General features: G+C 32.8%; 2 protein-coding genes across 7 annotated transcripts in view; one reads left to right on the top strand and one right to left on the bottom strand.

Moving 5' to 3' along the window:
* The window catches only part of LOC108000329 (dedicator of cytokinesis protein 3), a 49,533-nt gene that overhangs the window by 12,767 nt on the left and 14,926 nt on the right, over nt 1–21,840 (top strand). For all 3 annotated transcript variants that reach the window (XM_017060574.3, XM_017060575.3, XM_062086438.1), the window contains exons 2-4: nt 2,528–2,611; nt 2,702–2,895; nt 4,189–4,337. In XM_017060574.3, coding sequence (XP_016916063.1) covers nt 2,528–2,611; nt 2,702–2,895; nt 4,189–4,337 — 427 coding nt within the window. The remainder of the gene's footprint in view (nt 1–2,527; nt 2,612–2,701; nt 2,896–4,188; nt 4,338–21,840) is intronic.
* On the bottom strand, nt 4,630–21,217 carry LOC108000331 (innexin inx3). Of its 4 annotated transcripts, XM_017060578.3 has the most exons (6): nt 20,819–20,974; nt 20,397–20,712; nt 10,339–10,518; nt 7,867–8,291; nt 7,278–7,673; nt 4,630–7,002 (listed from the first exon to the last, which is right to left on the bottom strand). In XM_017060578.3, exons 3-6 carry the CDS (start codon nt 10,499–10,501, stop codon nt 6,796–6,798), a joined length of 1,191 nt encoding a protein of 396 aa, XP_016916067.1. In that variant the 5' UTR covers nt 10,502–10,518; nt 20,397–20,712; nt 20,819–20,974; the 3' UTR covers nt 4,630–6,795. The 4 variants fall into 4 exon arrangements, with proteins under 4 accessions (XP_016916067.1, XP_061942432.1, XP_028523713.1 ...); XM_062086448.1 differs by having other exon boundaries at nt 20,397–21,217; XM_028667912.2 differs by lacking the exon at nt 20,397–20,712 and having other exon boundaries at nt 20,819–20,960.

Genomic DNA, 21,840 nt, shown 5'->3' with positions numbered 1-21,840 from the left:
GTTTTTTTCCATCTCGTGGTTATGTGTATTTATCGAACACATTGTTTTCGACACGTTTTCATATCATGGGAAGAAGGCATCTTCCGTTAGAACTTTATAATTTTAAAATTTTTTTGCATAATAGATATTCGAGGGGATTTGAATGGAAGAGATCCTGTCATGTTTTTTCTTATTTTATATCTTATCTTTGAATGAGGGTTTATATATCTCTTTATTTTTCGAAAACGAGACATAATCGGAAATATATCGGGATTAGAATGTTATCGAGATAAATTCTTATTCAAATAATCGTTGGGATGGGAAATTTTTATTTTTACTTGTTGCATTTTATTTTAAATAATGTTATTTGAATAAAAATGTATTTTTTATTTTATTTGCAAAAGTCACTTGGCTTTTGTCTACTAGTAAATAAATCATTTTCAAATGATTTACTTCTCGAGAAAGATCTTAGAATTTATTCGCAAGTATTTTCATTTCAAATAAAAATGCTGAATTGCTACATTATTTATGTACGAATAACTATATACGAAGTTCAAGGATATACGTGTCGAATCATCTCCTCGACTTTACACCTTTTGAAATATGATTAGTCTTTTCGTGGAAACATCATTTTTCTATCTTATTCGTACATTCGATTCGTACATCACGAATGTTTTATTCATCGCTATTTTATCATATTGAATATTATTTTTATACGTATTTATCCACAAAAATGAATGATTAAAAATCCTCTAAATATCAATTTAGATATCTTTTTAGAATCGAACGATGGCAAAAATCTTAATACAAATATAAATATAAGAATTAAAAAAGATATTCAAATATATGCTGTGTGTTGAATACTGAATCCAATAATATATAAAAACGATAACGATAATATATAAAAAGCGATTTTATTAATTTATAATTCGAACTAAGATATGTCGAAGTTATTCGAAACTGAAATGAAGAGAAAGTAGAAAAAATAAATAGATCGATACATGTATGCGTATTATTCCGAAGCATGGAGCGAGCAAATACGCATAACACACATTCCGCGGCCGGTCGTCGTCGAATCGTAAATGCGTGTACGGTTCCACGCGAACCAGAGGCTAGAGACGCGCTCATTCAGATGCGTCTCGCGTGCGTTTCTCCGTCGAAGGACCGGAAACTGGCTCGTCGTGCGTGCAACGTCACGCGTATCCGGTGCCCCGGAGTTCGTTTATCGAGGCCTGACACTTCCACGAAAGGCCACGCGCCGATTCTCTTTCCGCCCGTGCCCTTTTCCTCTAAGAGCTTCTTCATCTTTCGAAATCTCCTACGCCTTTTCCACTCTTCGAGGAATTAACTTAACATGTTTATCCGCCGTTTTATGGGCCTGGGTCACGCAAGCGTAAGAAAAAAGAACAGAGTAAGAAAAAACTTCGTTTTTTCTTTCGTAATGTTACATTATCATCGAAAGTTTCGTCCATGTTACGATAATCATTGGAGAAAAAGATTAGAACGTCGATTTATGGATGAGACGAAAAGATGTATTATAAAATTATATTTTATATAATTTTTATATATTTGTTTTTATGTATTTATATAATTCATATAATTTTATAATCTTACTGCTTGCATATTGCTTCAAAAATATCATTCGTTGCACATCATAATGCATAATTGTTGATAAAGAAGTTCGAATTTTATAAAGAATTTAAAAGAATTTCATTGATTTAAGGAATAAATCTTGTCGCGTCATTTTTACACGAATTGTTAACATGCGGGTCAAGGTTGTCCATTTTCAATCTCTCATTCTCTGAAACGATGAGCGCGTCAAATCAAGGAGAATTAGTTTCCTTCCCAACGGGCCATCTGCGCCGCGAATCATAATATTTGCACGGCGTGCGACGCGGTCGATACGCGGAGAAAGAGGGAGAAAGAGAGAAAGAGAGAGATTTAGCTGTGGCATCAGTTATGTTGTCTAAGAGGACTCAACATTGTATACAATATACAATAGTATTCGATTCATTCAAGCAGAATTTAAACGAGCAGGATTGCTTTTGCTCTCAGAAATTGATTGAAGTACAACTCGACAAAGTAAATATTAAAAGAAATGAGATAGATAGACAGTATATTGAACAAGCGACAATCAAGATACGAAACTTGAAATTAATATCATAAAATATCGAGAAAAAAAGATCACATGCGATAAAAAAAATTTTATTTTGTACAATTTTCATTATATACTTGTCAATGAAAAGATTTTTCTTTTTTATTGAGATTTCTTTGATGCTGAGTTTACACACACTTAGATGAAAAAAGAATAGATATTTTTTAGTTGAAATTAATTAAGCGCTTTTAATTTAACTTTGTTAACTTAATCTTGTTAACCTAACTTTGTTAACTTAACCTTGTTAACCTAACTTTGTTTGATGAATTTGATATATTCGTTTTTTTATTTACTCATTTTTCAATTTTAGTAGATATGTGATATTTCTAAAGTAAAAAACAATTAAGAATAGTATATACCACTTAATCCAAAACTATTTTATCTTTTTCACAGCCATTTACAATTGGCGGAGAGACACGCGATATGGTCTCCCTTTGGAAATTGGAGAAACGGTGCAGATTCTGGAGGAATGCGCAGGTAAGGTGACACGAATCGTTTGCAAATGCGTGATTCCGAGTATCGTTTACTAAACTTGTACGAAGGTTAGAATCGATCGATGGTTTGTAGGCTGGTATAGAGGCTTTTCGATCAAGAATCGCGCAGTCAAGGGAATCTTTCCCAGCACATACGTCCATCTGAAACCATGTAAAATCGAGAATGAGGGCTTGTTTGAGTCGGTGATACCACTGGAGGATCCGGTAGTACGAGAAGTCACCCTCGTGCTTCGAGAATGGGGCGGAATATGGAAGAGGCTCTATGTGGTGAGTGAGAGCGCCACCTTACTGCTCTCCAATGCAATGTTTCCCCCTCCATCTCTTTTTTGCGACAACGGACAAACAGTTTGTCGTTTCACGATAATAAACCCAGCTGTTATGTTGCGACATACTTTCACATTATGAAAAATGCACCCTTGAAAGAGAATGAAAACTTCATGCATCTCGTTCGAAGAACGAATTCTTAATGACCGAATCTCGAGCGCTCTATTTCGCGACAATGCGTTCTGAACATAGTGGAAATGTTGCTAAGCAAACCAGACTCGTTCAGACTCGCAAGATTCTTATTTAGTACGAGATCGAGAACAAAGAGAAAATCACAATATATGCATGAAAGATCACGTTTGTAGCATGGCTTTTTCCACATCATGTAAAGGAGACTGGGGCAAGTTGATTTTTAATATTTATTTTCAAAAATAATATAAAAAAATAATTAAAAAATACATGTACAAAGTATCGAGATAATTTATTGGTATCAAATCGTCTTGGTCTTTTACATTAACGATTCATTAAATGCATGTGCTTTATCTCTACTATTGGCGAAGTTTCCTGCTAAGCGAGAAATTTGATTCATCAGAAATTTCAAGATTTGTATTGGTGAGACTGTAATAATGCAATGAAGAAATCTTTTTTATTTTGCTTTTTTATTAATTAAAATTTCATTTTTTCTTACTATTTACATTAGAAATTCTGTTTTATCTATTGACCAATTTCAATTTTAACCTATAACGAGAATGCAAAACCATGCTATATATTCGATCAAAATTTCATCAATGTGTGAATGAAATTTTAATTAACAAATTTTAATAAAATAACGAATATATACTCTAATGTGATTCTAAATTTTACATATATTCTTAATTCTTCGTAAATATTTTTAGAATTACTAAAAAAAACAAATTGAAATTATTTATTGTACACACAATTTGATGAATAAAAATCTTTAAAAAAATTAAATAAATTTAAATTTAAATAACATTTCAAAACTTTTTAAACTGAAATTCGAATAAAACATTTCAAAAACAATTTGTTTAAATAAATTATTATATTGTTATCATATTATTCTTACGAGAAATTCATATTTTTCAAATTCTTTTGGATAAAGAAAATTCTGATTTAAGGAATAAAGGTCAATAAAGATCAATTATTGGAATTATCAAAAATATTTCGATAATTATTTTTTTTCCTTATATATATATTGAAACTTTTTTCCAAATTTACACGAAATTGATGAACATATTTTCCCGCTAATTATAAATATTTTTGCTAAAATTGAATCAGGAAAGGGAGACCTACAAATTCAACACGTTGCGCAAAGTAATGCGGGAATTGCTGGAATGGCGGCGTCAACTTTTGGCCGGTACTCTTACCACCGATCAAACACGGGAGCTCAAGTTGCGAATAATCAACAAAGTGGACTGGGGAAATCGGTAAGTTTGAATTGAAAGTTCGAAATTGCGAATGATAAACGAGCATTGGTAATAGTATACGTATCCAAGTGTCGGTGCACAATCGAAAGTGAAATACGCATTTATCTCACCAATTTCAACCGTATACTTAATGGAATTTATTGAACAATTACGAACTTCCTCTTATCATTACTTGCTTCGAGTTTAACTCGCTGAGAAATGTCACTAGTAGAAATTACCATGGCATCGGTCTCGGTTGGTAATACTGTTCGACCGCTTTTATGAAACGGGTAACAAGAAACGCTGATACATATTGTATCGTATAGAAAGAGTATATCTTTATTCTACAATTTGTTTGTTATATTTCTCTATTTGCTCCCGTTACATCTAACGTTGCAAGATGTTGGCAGTCTTTGCACTGACTTCGGCGGCAATCGTTACAAATGAGCATTTATATAAACATTGACTTAATATTGATGAGTTTCTAGCGCTAAAATATTTAATATACTATAAAAAAAGGCACATCTGTCTCGTTTAACTTAAATATCTAATATAATCTATCACTTGAAACGCGACTAAGAGTAGCGATGTAACATACTTCACCAACTACGATAAACTATATATATATATATATATATATATATATATAGTCATAAAGTTATTATCATTGCATATACTTATCGGCAGCATTATATTATTCTCGTGAACAAATCGAGAAATAGATAGCGAGTGAAAATGAATGTGAGCATTGAACAACGATCCTACGTTGCAAATATATATATGTCAGCGTTATTATGCTTCGTTTCGGGGAACTATGTACTCGTTCTTTTTAACATAACAGAATTATTTAATATCGAATATTCAACGAACGCCAAGCCATTGAAGCCGAAAGTTCCTTCGAACGAAGCATTCGTAACATTGAAAATGAAAATACATCAAATATCTCTAAGAATCATTCATCGACATATAATTTCTAATTTGTCAGATTTAAATTTTTTATACAATTTCATTTGTAAGTAGATTCGTATAACGTAAAAATTAAACGTAAACTCGATGGTATATCCCATCAAAATTGAATAAATTCAAATATTCAAATTATATACTTATTTTTAAGTCGATTCTATATATATCGTATATGTATTTACATATATACCCTTAACTCTTTATAGAAAATCATTGATAAACATTGCTTTGAATAATTTGGGAATGCCCCTATATGTAAATTTAACAAAATTTGATATATGATAACCTTTTAAAATATAAAATTATTCACGCTAACTTTGTTACGGTAATTGCACCAGTCATACGCAGATACAAAAGATAGATAATCTAAACGAACAAAGAACAAATGCTTGTTCTTATCTACTGCATTCATATAGGTTACATAGAACAGAATATACGGTACTTTTGAAATAAAGACTGCATAAATTCTATGCATTGAATATCTTTACCGTATAATTATAAATATAAAAATATGTAAAAAATATAATGCTCTTTTGACCATTTGAATCCTTCTGAAGATCTTCTCTATTTATTTTTATTATTTCTAGAAAAACTTATACAGTCTCTTTTCTATGCTTATTTCAAAATAATAATTTGTTCAATACCACGATCTTTCCGTTCTTGTTTTTCGTACAAACAATATACGAATCGAAAGTAGTCCTAATACAACTTGTCGGTATTATTAACGAATAATATTGCGGTACTCTACCAGCGATCAAAAGACAATGAAACATCAAACGCAACTTAACACACTTCCTAAAAGGCACTTATTTCATCACGATACACACAACAAATTAATGTAAAAGGAATGTGCACGTGTAACGCAAATAGGAATCCAGGAACACGATCGATGCAAACATTTACGCGTAACGATTGATTTTCGTTGGAAAAAAGAATTGACCGCGTTCGCGCGCCGTTTGAAATTCCATAGCGATCATTCACGGGTGTTATTGTTGCACGCCTCGACGACGCAGTCCGTTACTATAGCGAATACGAACGTTACGCAACGTTAGAGATAATCGACCAACACTTGTGCGTGTGAAATTCGGCTTCCTATAATTTAACAGAAATGAACGATTATACAGGTGTCGAGCCGAAAGCATCGCGTATCGTTTACATTACATATTCGTTCGATAATCTAACGTTGGTTTGTGCTATGGATAGTATAAACACGGTCACAATGACAGATTTATGATATATCGTGTGTTATGGCAAATTAATTTAATTACTATACATCTTCCGGACGGCAAGTTTTATCTGTACGTTGATACGATTGGTTGGAAAATAAATGGCGGCAAGATCTCGTTTCTGCCGTGTGTCCGTGTGATTAAACGTACTCGTGTACTTTTTTTTTTCCCCCACAACTGTCAATAGCACAAACGGTTCAGAAGAAAAACCGAAGATGTCGGGGAAGACATCTTCGGCATTATCACAATGCAAAATAAAAGGCAGAAATAAGATCATAGGATGTAAGAAATTAAATCTCGGTATCTTTCGCGTATTTCTCGATCTCGGGATAGATGGGTGACATCTCGAGGGTGCTGGGCGCTGATGGCACTGATGTTGGTGATGCTCCACTCGTCGATCCGAGATTCAACTGACGACATAGCTCGTCTAACACTTCGTTGAACATCATTATATTCATGTTCTGTCCTAATAGATGAAGCAACAGGAAGTCGCCGACCTGAAAATTTACATCGATATAATGAATACGTTCTTGTCACGAAACACGTCGTGGATTACGATTACTCTCGAAATCGGTTATTATAATCGAGAAAGTAATTTCGCAATTTTTATTATCTCATTTTTTTTGAACTTGGCAAGATGAAATGAAAATTTAATTTAAACTATTTATAATCATTACGCATCTAATTTAAAATCTCTAATGTATCTCCTTTCGTAATTTTCATAGCTGAACAATTAAAACGTTTAATCGATTGAGTCCTACCACCTAATTACCTGTGTTTCTCTAATGAGAGCATTAACGCCAGCAGGTGTGCCAAATTTGAATCGTTTTCTTAGAATGGTTTCTCGTGTGCTGGGCAATAACACCACCGCCATGCTATAAAGCAGAGCGATACCTGACAACACCGCTAAAATGATGAACCAGAACCAAAGGAAGATGTAGATCTTTTCATTGAGAATGTTCAGGGCAAGTACGCAGAGAGCATCGAACTTTTGAATGGTTCCAGAAGCACCGAATTTATGGAACGTACACTTGGTGACTCGCGGGAATACTTCTACCATAGGATCGCTGCGCTGCTCTTGATTCATATTGCTAAACTTGAGCACATCCGTACCATAGGATAGAAACGCACCACCGAGAAACGTGTCGATGAAAAATATATTTCCAACCTGGAAAAACAAGTTTCTACTTAAACACGATCTCGAAACGACCACCTTCTTGTTTTTCTTTTATCGCTTGTGACGCAAAATATTTTATTTATATAGAATAAATAAGAAAAAATCTTGTCGATCTCCCGAAATTTTTCATGATCTCGTGAAAAAGAGGGAGAACCTTTTATCCTCGATACGGTGTCGCACTTACCACGTTAACGAAGTTGAGGGCCTCGCAGAAGAAGTATCCAGCCGCGTAAGTATTGTGCAGGTGCAACGTGTCGGAGATGTATTTAGCTAACCGCTGGGACTTTGCCTGTCGCTCGGGCTTGTTATCGAGCAGAGCTCCCCTCATGCCCTCGGATATCATTCTGACCTTGCCCTCTTCCCACTGCTTCCATATCCAATGGGGCATGTAGAATAGAATACCTTGGAAGAAGAGCATGAAGGGCACCCACTGATAGTAGGAGTGATACCTCTTTTCCCCAATGTCACCGCCGAGCCCAGGGTGAGCCACATGAGTGCCCACCGGTTTTGCGTTGTTGTGCGGTAACGTGAACGTGTACGTGATCCAACAGTACGTGTTTATCACATTCTCCGGCACCCCTCCGTCACTCAGACAGTTTATCGGATCACCTGCAAGTGTATCATTCGTTGATATTTTTTTTTTTAAAAGTTTCACACACGATATTATTGTTGTGGGAAAAAGTTGAAATATGGATAATTTTTTAAATATAAAAATCTTTGGCTAGAAAAATTCTTTTCGTGTCGTCATTAATATAATATTATTGTATTTAGTATTATTAGAAATATAAGGGTTATATAAAATCATTATATCGAATTGCCGAATTTTAAGCAAGATCATTTCTAGCGTCGGATAAAAGAATCTTTGAATAGACGAAATAAAATTTTCTGCGATATCAATGTTGAATACATGGAAAGATTACATTAAAGAATCAACACAGTGACATGAATTCTCAAATTGCGAACGACCTCGTTAGATTAACGGCCACGTGTTATCCGTTTGATTATAAGTGCAATTGCGCGTAAAATTATGCAACCAGAGATTCCCTTCCCTTGTCTATTAACGAGAGAACGTTGAACGGTGATTTGAACGGTGAATACAGGATGGAAAAGGAGCCGCGACACATGTGCAGATCGTTAATGGTGCATCGTGCGGGGCCCCTGATAGGTTGCTAGTTAAATGACCAGATAATGCGCTGTGATTGTCAGGAATTTAGTTTGGAAGCCTCGTCGTACGCATGACGAACAGCTGTAACGTTGTATCTATCGATAAATAAGCACGTGTGTCCTCGAAATGGAACACCGTAGTGCACGACTTACAATCACGACCGTCTGCGCACCCTACACGATGCGTATCGTGACGCCTGCGCACTGCGTTTATGCAACCGCCGGTTGATCTCTCGACCCATGTTGTCGTTTCTCCCATACGAAAAATAAGAGGATCGTGTTTCTTCCTTGATTCACTTACGAGTGATTATAAGAAGTATGAATAAACAATCTTAGAGGAAAATTTAAATGAGTTACCTTGATAATCTTTAAAACATTCGTCTTAAAATATCGCTGCATTTACGTATGTTACGAATTTTGATTCTGAGCCTCCTTCAGATCAGTCAAGTTATTCAAATTCAAGAAAACCGTTTTACCAGTATGAACCTGTTATTTATTTGGCTTGAAATATGCTTTCAAGTTTAAACGCTCAATTATCAATTAACTTGACTTTAAGTTTAAATTATATTCCTATAATCACGTTATGAATGTGAATCTGTTATTTGACTTGATTAGAAATATCCTTTTAAAATTAATATTCTTTCAATTTTCTTTGATTTAAAATAATTTAAAATAATAGATTTATATGATTTTGTAAAAGCTGATAAATATATGCTATTGAAATATTAATTAATCTAAATTAAAAATGAGTTACAAAAATGATTGAATGGTATATTAAAAATTCCTCTTATTATTATAAACTTTTCAACAAATATAATCGTCTTCAATGCTATTTCTGATAACTACTATTTTAAGTTAAGTTTGATTTTAAACAAAATTTAAATTTATTAACGATTGACTAATTTGAATCAGGCTTTAGTTCACTTGTTCAAATTTACTTTTGTACTATGAGATTCAATAATATTCTTTCACACATCTGGTGAATTACTATTTATTTATTTATTACTTATTTATTACCATATTCTTAAGGGATTTCTCTTGAGGAATCTCTTTTATTTAAAAAAATAAAAATATAAAAATGTTATTTTTCACTCATGAATTAAGGAAAAAAAATTTTTTTCACATATATATATATATAAAATATTATACAAATTTTCCTATTAAAATAATCTTTAAAAAAAAAAATTAATATTATTTAAATTGATTTTTAAGATTTAATTTTTTATTTACAGATTCTCTGATTTCATGATTCATATAATTTTTATTAAAAATAAATTATTGATTAATAAATTTTTGATTTCATGATTCTGATTAAAGAATAACAAATTAAAATCAGAATTTTCAAATTAGATAAATTTTTTTATAAAGATAATGTAATAATAAAAATTTTTTTGATAAATGTATATGTAAGAGCATTCTGTAAAATAGCAGAAATGTTTTTTTGAATTTTCTTACCGTGAAAAAAAAGAACAAACTGACCGCGATTGCTTACCTATTAGATTATTAGCACAAACGAGAATACAACAGGCAAACAGGATCGCGGAGGTAATCCTGTAGTGCGCCCTGAACACCATGTTATCGATGACTGCCTTGTCCACTAAGTACCGTACCTTGACGAACCCGGCCACAGCCGAGACCAATCCGAATACCGCCATTGTCGATTATCGTATTCCTGGAAACAATCAAAAGACATACTCGTCATTCACGATTGCCGGTGATGTCGTTGTTCAAAGAGGTTATGGACACGGCGATTGCGCGCGCATAATATATCTTTTACGCGTATGTCGATATCGATAATCGACATATAGGTAAAGATCGAAGTTATTAGTAATCCGATTAAAGACTTCATCTCGAAGAATGCGATAATTTCGCGTCCATATTTATATATATCAATATCGATAAGGAAAATCGAAGTTATATTAACCCAGTTAAAGATTGTTTATCTCAATGACAATGATTATGTGCATATATTATCGATAATAATAAAAATCAAATTAATTTGGTTAAGAATCTTTTATCTCGATGAAAAAATCTCGAACTCGAAAAGATCTGAATGTTCGAGACAAATTAACTGCAACAGTGTAGTAATTGAAATTGAATCGCGATTTATTATCGATATGACCATCAGCATTCGAGTATTTACATTCTTGTCGTGTAAATCAGTTACACGCTGGTGGTGAGTCAATGCTCTTAGAAACGAATGAACAGAAAACGTCAACGTCTTTGGGCTCGCGTGATACTTAATAATGCACCGTGTATATCTTGACTTTTTAATCGGTTAGAGTGTCGACGCCCTCGACGTGATATCCATGCAATTAACGTTAATAATAGACTTAACAAATTTCATCGTAAGGGAGATTACGAGAGATGCCATGTAACTTAATAATCGTTAGCTGTTATATATCTATATATGTATATCTTGTGCGGTTTCGAGATTAAGAATAGCTTTTATCGAAGTATTATGATCGAATAGAAGGAAATAAAAAATGACATAATATAAATTCTATAGTATATTTTTAAACTAGAGATGAATTGTATGAGTTTTGAAAATTATAAATCAATAATTCTAGTAATAGAAAGAGCAATGAAAGATTGAATTGGATAATTTGTACAATATATTGTATAAAAATTTTAATATAAAAATATTAATGTGTACGATTATTGTAAGTTCTCATCTCAGAAATTAATGAAAGTATTGATTTGATGCGAAACAAATTCTTTTCATTATAAAAAAAAAAAGAAAAAATCATACATGTATAATATATGATTTTAAATTTGTTTATTTTTCCTTATTAAATTCTTATGTTTAAAATAACTTTTTTTTATTTTTAGTGTTATTAATTTGAATTTTATTATTGATATTTTATTTTTCATAAAAGGATTTTCTAATTCTTAAATTTTATAGGATAATTTAATAATTGCAAATTTTTGATTGGTACAAAATATCTTAGCGATATTAGAATTTTAATCTAGCAGTACAGATTTATAAAAAGATTGAGAACCGCTATTATACAAATGAAGGAACAAAAAAAAGGAGATAAAGGAAACAGAAGAGAAATGAAACGCGGATGATATTGATCGAATATAGGGATTGGAAAGCGACAATATCAGCCAAGTTTCGTCTTGTTTCGTCAATCAAAGAACTCGTTCGCGGAGTAGAAAGGGTGTCACAACCGGAAACGGCAGATGTACGCGAAGGATCGATATACATAAAGAATCGTCACAGCACGCTCTCCAGACTGTGGATTGTTCTCTGGCGGAAAACAAAAGCTCGCTCGGGACTAAGAACGACCATCGACTAGTCGGATTTTTCGTTTGGCATTGTCCTCATCTCGAGTAGATTCTCTCTTTTTACCGGCGAGACGAAAAACGCGCGAAAAACGTGTTATTTAATGCGCGTCAAACTGTAGGCTTTGCCGAGCACTGCGCCGAGTGTGTAACGGCGACTCGATTCCGCCATTTCTATCGCGGTCGTTCGAAGCCATTGCCCTTTCAAGCTCAACGCGACATTTCCAACGAACAATCGTTTCTTCTTCTCTCGAACAACGAAAAAATTGTGAAAGAAATTCGATACATTGAATTTTAATTTTCTTAATTTTCCTTCAACGATGCGTTCTAAATTTAGAAAAATTTCTCGGTACTCGAGTAATGAGATTCGTCTATATCTTATGTAATTTACGAGGACAATCAAGTTGAAGTTTAAAATAAGACTATTTTTAAAAACGTTGCCAAAGATCATCGAGTCCGTTACGCTGAAATAGCCGAGTCGACGTAGGATGTTTATTAGTTAATTAATTGATAGCAGACGAGACACGTGCCGTTGCAAAGGGTCAATTTGCAAGCGTGCAGAATTGCCACAGTGCCATAGATGTGCACAGTGAATTACTTTTTCTTTGACTATCAAATTTTATGATTGCCTTTGTATATACGCGGACATTTTTTAACACGAAAAATTATTACATTAAAACAAATCGTAAAGCTGAACCATTAGTGCAAGATAAATGTGGTTAACGATAAAGTTACGAGCTTATTAGAGTTATATTTCGAAATTTCTTTCTAATGTTTTCATACGTTTGAAAGCGTTTGTAAATGATCGCACGGCGCACGCGCACGTCAGCAAGGGGACCGTGTGTAATTTCAAACGATCTTATCTGCGGTACGATCGTTTCAACGCGACGGATGACTTAAAGCGATTTATAATTTTTACAGGACTATCTTTCATAAGCCTTTCAAAGTATTCCTTATGTTCCTTATGTAAGTATCCTTATGTTTTTTATTCTTACGTATACATACTTTATCTATTTTTCATCCAACAGTCCGTTAAAAAGTTTTTCTTCTTTTTTTCAATAATTCTAGTCACGCGTTCTAGTCACGTATGTAAATCGCACACGTTCAAGCCGAGTTTGACCGCGCAGCATCGCATTTTCGCGACAACGGTTTTACAATTCCTTCTTCACGCTTCTTCGAAACCTTCTCTCGGTTAACGAACATACAAGTCAAACCAGTTGCTCGGCTGTTTCTCGTGAAACGGGAGAAGGGGAAGCTTGCCGAGAGTGGACATGCTGACGACACGAGAAAAACGCAACGCTTTCTACCGCCAACGTCTCCAATAATCGCTCCAACGATTCATCAGATCTATCAATACATTTCTTATTCATACTCTGTTTATTTTAATATTTCTTATTTTTATCAATGATTCCGGAAGTGAAAATTTCTCTGCTCTCGATTGTTAACTTGAAATTTATAAGTTTAATATGAATTTCAAAAAATCATCGTTAATATGACATTAGACAATTAGTCATCCATTCGAAACCGATGTTGTTCAAAAGAAAAAATATCTACACGGCAAACTCATTGGCATAAAATTTCTTGAAGGTAATTTTCTTGGAGGTAATTTTAGAAACTGCAAAAACAACTATGATTTGTAATATTCTAACGACATAAATATTTCATGGTAAATGATTATTAAGGTTACTATGATGTTATTATTTTCCTTTAAGTTCTTCTGTGTGTAGAAGGAAAATGTAATACGAAACAATCGATTTAATTTGCTTGGATACTCATTCGTACTAGGATTCATCTTAATGTCTTTCTCTTGACTCATTTTTCTCTCTTTCAATCGTTTCATGTTAATACGTGGCACTATGCACTTACATATCACGATCTCCATGTGCATTCTCAGAATCGTTCCTCAGCCACAATCGATATTCTATCGCACACACTGTTTCATTCGATACACATACACACACAGATACATTCACGCTAGTGATTTTCATGAAAATCTGTTTTTGAAAGTTGGAAGGATCACTCTGTAAATTGTAAAGTAGAAATATTATGATGATATATTCTGGAAAAAAAAATGATTATTTGTACAACACAGAATAACACTCTTTTAGTCATTTATAAATATTAAAAAAAATTTTGTAATTATTTCTATTAATGTTTAAAAAATTATTAAATTTCATTTTAAATAAATTCAAAATTTTTTTACTAGTATCGAATTCGTCATGAAGTATCTTTCTGTGTAACACATTTCTTTTGAATTGGCGGTTTTTGTCTAACTGATAATCGACGAGCGTTACGTTTGAAACTGAAGGAATGGATCGGAATCCGAAATAACCGCAAGACGTTGATTTTTCAGCGCGACTCTTGTAACCGCAACGAGTAGTTTCGTGTACACTGCATACGAATCGTTGTTATCGGATTACGGGTCGAGGAAACAGGTTTGGGATCCATGCACGGTCCACTCCTTATTCGGTGAAATATCACTAAAGCCGGTTAATCTTGTTCAATTTCGATTATATACTCAATCATATAGAGATTCAAATTTATTATATTATTTTAAGAAAATATTAAAGATTTTAAAAATGTATGATAAGATAAGTTAAAATATTTATTATGTCTATAATTTTATTTCTCTAACTCTCTAAAAGATAAATCTTAAAGATGTGTAAAATTTAAAAAAAAAATTCAATACATCTTGAAAAATAAAAGAATGAAAGTAATATAAACATTTTCAAACTATTATTATTATTCGCTCTTTTCTGATATAAAACGAATACACGCGACGAAATAACGAGAGTATCGAAAGTATATTCTATATGGAGTATTCCTAATTTGCGCAGAATTTATGCGCGATACCACACACGAGAATCGATAATTGCCGTGAAACGTGATTTATACGATCGTATGGTGAGCTTAATGAAGGGTAATGCCGAGCACGAATCGAAAAGTTACCAGCGTCGAAGTTCATAAGTACACTATCTATCTTAATGACAGAGAAAAAACGATCTCGAGAATTTCTCCAATTAAATAGAATTGCTTCTCTGTATTGTTTCGCTAAACGTCGGTTTCCTATTTCGCATATTCTTACACATGACGTACACATGGATGATGCAAAAGCAACTTCACGGAAAGGAACCAACACTCATACCTTGCGAATTTTTTTCCTTACGATATAGCATTTCAGTCTATTTGTAAATACGCGCGGAAAAAGTGGTCAAACGTGTCAACGTTATTACGTATATTTGACCCGAATTCGATCCACGGTTTCAAAGTTGAAAATTATTATTGTACCCGTATCGTGGTTGCAATGTTTTCACATATAATTTTAAGAATCGAATTTTAGAATTCATATCTCGACACAATCGTTTTTATCTTCGGTTTCGGTCTTCGATCACAAGGAACGAAACATTCGGCGAGCTATCCAAGTTTGCATGGCGCTGCCGTCATTGTTCGCCGTTCCTTTTTATCGGAATGTCTCTCACGCGGAGATAAATTGATTCGTACGTTCGCTAGTGGGTGTAATTTATACGCGGTCGTGGCTCGAGTCAGAATCGAAATTAGAATCGGATTCGATTTCATCGACATGAAAATGTCTAAGAAACAAACAGTCTTTGTCCATTGGGACGGCATCGAGAGAATAGTAGTATGGGCAAAAGTGAGGTTATGAAACGTGCCGGCTGGCATTTAGTCGGGCTAGTGTTCTTGTGAATGCTCCGCGTTCCCGTAATTTATTCCACAGAGCTGCGTACCCTGCCTGTGAGAAAACTTTATTAAATGTTTATTGAAGTTCCAGAGAGGTAGCAACCCGCGGGAATCCTCATACATTTTTATCAACTCGAATACCAGACAAAGATCACCGACCTTAATTAATTACGTTCCTCCCTACTGGAAAATAATCTGGAATGAGATGAAATTACCTATATAGTCTACCTTATAGCAATCTTGATATCCAATGAATATCCCTGATATCCACGATAAAAATGATCATTCATTATGCAAATATCTCCCTATCTGTCATTTTTTTTCGTTATTAATTCCGAAGTAACCTTAAGCAATCCTTAGATTATTAAAGAATATTTTTTTCTTTTCTTCAAATATTTTATCTCAATGAATTTTAAATTTTGTTAATATATAATTTTGATAGAGAAATTATTTTATGAATATATTATAGTGTGAGTCATAAATGATGGTGAAATTGTTGTATGCACTGTAGGCGTTGAGTCACATTTAACCCATAACGGAATTTCTCTAATTTAATTATAAAATATTTTGTATGAGAATGTTATTTATTTTATTTGTTCTTCAATTTCGATGAAAATCAATATTTTACAATTATAAAATGGACGATGTATCGCTCTCATAAATTTGTTTTTAAGTAAATTATTGTAAAAATTATTTTTCCCCAATTTTTAATTTTTATAAAATAACGACAACATCCATCAAAAACGATTAAAAGAAATTATCCGTGGTATTTTTAACGAATTAAATCACTTAACCTTAATTTTTTTATTTATATTCATATTGAGAGAAATTTTTCGACACAAATTTTTCGTATACAACTTGGAATTAAAAATAAAATCAATCATATCAAGTGAAATAATTAACGGTTTTTGTGGGAAACAAGTTTCTTGCATTGCGTAGACGTGATTGTTTTTTCGGTATGATCTAAGGACGAGTCGAGTGGTTTCCCGCGGAAAGGGAATTTACAGTTAGCTCTTGCGTTTACGTTTGCGGTAACTACACCTCGAAACTTTTAAAATCTGTCAATTGTCCGATCAAATTCACTCGACCGAGTTAGAAACTTTAAACCGACGAATAAAACCGTCGATCGATCGCTTTTGAACGACAGAGAAAAATTCCAGTTTTGGTTAGAATTGACATCGCTTCGTCGAAAACAATATCTATTACTTTCTCGACAATAGTACATCCAACTTGTAAAGAGAATAGTAACGAAGTAAAAGGAAAAAAGTATCAAAGTACGTGTAAGTACGTAAACTTATCCTTGGTACATGTAGACCTGATGGCAAACACGGGAACCTTCTCAGTCGTGAAATTACTCGGTAAACATGCCGTGTCGTCTAAAGAACTTCTCTTCTTCGGTGTATTCGAGTTTTCTAGTAATTCTCTTATTTTTATCGATGTCGTTTTTTCTTGAAAACTTATGAAATAAAAGAATAAAATAATTTTTTTTTTCATTAAAATATTATATTTCTTCATAATAAATTGTAATTAACAAAATAAATTTTATATTTTATAATCTAAATATTTTGATGTAAGATAATTTAACGTAATATTTGAATTTATAAAAATCAATGACAAAAATAAATAAACAATTAAATAGCGAAATATTTTAACTTCAGTCCTTTAATTTTTAATTAAAATTAGGAAGGAAATGTTTTATATTTCTATGTATAAAATTAGTTAATTTATTTTTTTTAAAAAAAAAGACATCACAACAAAGAGAATGATAAAATTTTTCAAATGCTAATTAGGATATTCTAGGTTAATCGTAGGTAGACCATGCTTTCGCAAATCTTGTACCGTAAAATTGTTCAAGGACTATCCGACGACGTTAGTAACTTAATACTAGTTTGATTACATGTATAAATATATTTTAAAGATTCAAATTGTGACGAACGCATGAAAAGATTACGCTATGCTTTGTGTATTGCATATGCATCAGGTGAACAATATCGTCGGAATGAAGGGCGCACGCCTCGTCATCGAGTGAAAGGTGAATGCCAGCTCAATTTCATAGCGATGATAAAAAAATCCCAATTAACGTCGAGATCTCGATGTTGAATCGTAAAAGCATTTACGCGATCGACGAAATACATCACGATAGAATTTTTCAATGTCAGATTATTTGATCGATATGTATCGATATATATCGTATAGACGATGTAATTTGTAGATGTGATGTAATTTTTGTTATCGAGATAATAGTCGCCTGAAGAAAATGCTTGACCAGCGACCTGAAACGAAGCGAGAATGAGAAACGGAAGACAATGCCTACGGTATTATATCGTTCTAAGATAAAATGATCTGCTTTGTTCAAGTGATGCATCAATGGTATTTCAGATGCATATATGATGCATAATATGAGCTTTATGATTCATATATGTTGAATGCTCTTCTTTGGAAACCGAGAATGACCAATCGAAATGTGGAAAGAAGAAAGAAGAAAGAGACTTTTGACCGCAATACGTATATTATATTTCATGCACGTCACGTCGCTCTATAGGAAGAACAAGCTATATTGACAAATGCTATATGCTCGTAATATTGACACATAAGGTGCATGTAAATTATAATCGTGTATGATATTTTGGAATAAAGTTTGGACTTTAAACGATATTTAATTTATTATTGACACATTTCAGATTTTATTTAATGAATTTATCATTTATTTATAAATATTTAAAAAAAATTTATTTTTCATGAAATGTTAAATTAATTTTTAAATGTCTATAAATATTCACTATTGCGATAAAATTTGAAATTTCAAGTTGCACAGATAATTTCGATACCAGAGATACAAGATTCTTTTGATCCTCGATGTTTCAGATTCCGGATAAACTAGTTTTGCGACAAACGGCCAGACATCCCGCGCATATCTTTCACGCATTCTCTTCCCCTTTTGAATGAGGTTAACAGCCGTTTCTCTGTCGGTAATTTCTGTCAAGTCTCGAAAGATCGAAAAATCATAGGAATTTTTTCATTATAATTTGATTTTTAACAACAAATGTATCACTAAGAAACAATTCAAATTCCTTTCGTAAGATCGATTTCATTTAAAACTTGAAAACGAAATTACGCCAAGTTTCAACTGTGAACATGAAACAATATTTGAAGCTGAGTTATCTTTGTCAAAGTTTCAGCGAAAACGTGATTAAACTCGGATTTCCTATGTATACAGACGCTGGTTTACCGCCGGTGTTTCGAATAGAGATAATGTCGTATATCTACGGTTTTATATGCAAAACTCTCTTCATTCTTTATCGGGATTTTATCTACAGTAAAATCTGGAAGCGTATCATCGAGGTCTCGCAGTTACTTACACTTAAGCTTAATAATATTTTTCCGAAGGATTTCATTTTCGTTGTTTTTCATGTTCATTTACGTTGTTTTTGAGAAATTTTTAAATTGAAGATTGTGCAGTAAGAGAAAAAGCAAGTTCATTTGTTAATAATTTTTAAATTATTATACGTAACATATCTAAAGAAAAAAATTTAAATTTAATATGTGTAAATTAAATAGAAATGTCGATAAATGATCTATTATAGATTTTAAAATTTTAAAATTCATGCCATAAGAACGCAGGGATTCTTATTAATTTATGCAATTAGAATTCTAACAGATATCTAACAGATTCTAACAGATATCTTATATTTAATAAAAAACGATATTTTTGTTTGGTTTTATTGTTTATTGTTAATAAAAAGAAAGTATTTTTTAAAAATATTTTTATGCATATGGAAGGACAATTAAAATAATTTCATAAATTTTTTTAATTTCTTTAAGTTTGTTAAAAATATAAATCTGTCTCTTTGTTGAAAGGTCAAATGTCTTTGTCCCCATCGAATGAAAGGACACAATAGATAGCGATCAATGAGGAATTATAGATAATTATGGAAAATTCAGGAAAAGTCTAAAATTTCCAAATAAATTCATAGTATATTTACCATTTATAGTTTTCGTTGATAAAAATTAATTTTTATGCAATATTTTTCTATTTCGAGAACTTCAATATTATTATATTAAGCTTATCTGATTGTTCAATCTTGACTATAATATGTAATTAACTTTTGAAAGGACGCGTTCGAACAATTGGAGTCGATTGAGCGGCCTTAATAAGTCGGCTAGGTTGTGCGGAAAATAATTTGTTCAAGCGACACGTGGCCATCGAAGAAAATTACTAACTGTGTTTTGAATGATTGTCGTCGTGTATACTTACACCGTACAACTCAATTTATGCTATTTGATACATAAACATAAACAGAGAATCATGTTCAGGCTGTTCATTTGTTTCGTTGCTTTCGATGCGTCACGATTACATTGAAAACCTATTATCTTTCGACATTTTTAACATTCTCCATTCGAGATAAAAATTATCGAGTTAGTTGTTTCCGTATAAAGTACACGATAGGTTGTGAAATCTTGAGCTCGAAGACTTCTCGACAAATTTATCCACCACCACCAATCTTATTCAGTGTATAATAATAAGAAGAAAAAAAAACGATCGCAATTTTATTTGAACAATACCTTTTTTTAATCAGCACTGTCGGCTTGCAAGCTCTTTCCGATAATCCACGCCGAAAACTGACAAAATCCGTACTGACAGATTCCGTGGTTGTTTCCCACGAGCCAATAGCGCGGGAAGCTCGCGCTTATTGGCCGATTGACTTTTTTTCTTCCTGCAAGACGTTGCTCAAAACGTCTTTCTTTAGTCGTAACTGATTTCTTCTTTTTCTCCTGGTTTATTTCAGTGAAAAATTATCGATTCTTACACACCTCACACTGCGTCACCGTTTGTCCGTTAATCGCGTGTTTCGAATTTGTTTCGATGCTCGTTAACGTGCTAGGACGAAATTGAGAGATAAGAAAGAGAGGGAGAAGGATAAGAATAATGAAAACGTATAGCGTCGTTTTGAGAGTTAATGTCTGATGCGGTACATCAAACTTACTTTCTTTCTTTCCGCGCTTTTCTTACGTTCGTTGTCGCGTGAGTTGCCGTAAACGGGTATTTTGGAAATCGTTTCGAAACTTGAGACAAGGCCGAGTAACACACCAACGGGGCCCAGCGTGCGAACAGCAACTGAACCGAGAGACTCGTTCTGGGCCCCACTGCTCCCCGCCATGTTGCTTCGCCGAGTTTCAAGCGTGGGGGCGACTCTATCAGGTGCGTATAGTTGCCTTTGAAAATCAGCCACCACGATTCACCATGAATCGGTTGCATTGCTCTTCTTTTCTTTTCTTTTCTTAACTATTCGCCTTCCGGGTGTGTTTGTAGATATTATACAACATCTATTCTATGATGTATAATCTGTTTTGTAATATAAGTGAAGAACAAAGAATTGTAAAACAACAAATAATTATGAACATTTTTCAGTTATTCTTTTCTTACCGTTAATATTTGATTTTGAATTTTTGTGTCTATTTGACTTTAAAATATATTACGATACAATAGAATATTTAATAATAAATATTTATACGATTTATTATAAAAATATTATATAAATTTGATCTTGATATTGCAGTAAATGTGAATCTTTTTTTCTAGATTTTGAATCTATCTTTATTCGAGTTTAAATTTTCGATTCGTATCATATGTCTGTAAAGATCAACCGTAACCACAGCATCTGAGAAGAGAGAGGAAGTGATATTTCTTTCTCTGTCTGTGAGCTCAAGGTTTTCAGCTCAGTGAATACGCGGTATATAACTATACCGGGAACCTGTTCCCCCTGGCAGAGGAGACTCGGCTCTTTAAAGCTTCTCTTCTTGCATCTTCCCCTTTCATCTTCCTTTCTCTTTACTTCTCAAATTTTTGACTTTACAATAAAAATTACAGATTAAATTTTTAACAAATTTAATATATTTTTTCTAAAAAATTTATCTAAAATTTTCCTATTATTTTCTTTTCTTCCTATTATTTAATTCCATCGTAAATTTATATTCTTTCAGATTAAAAAAATTATAAATAAATAAA

This window comes from Apis cerana, linkage group LG16 (genome assembly GCF_029169275.1).
Source record: "Apis cerana isolate GH-2021 linkage group LG16, AcerK_1.0, whole genome shotgun sequence".
Classification (NCBI taxonomy): Eukaryota; Metazoa; Arthropoda; class Insecta; order Hymenoptera; family Apidae; genus Apis; species Apis cerana.
The sequence above is the reverse complement of the archived record's forward strand: the minus strand, read 5'-3'. Positions and strand labels throughout refer to the sequence as shown.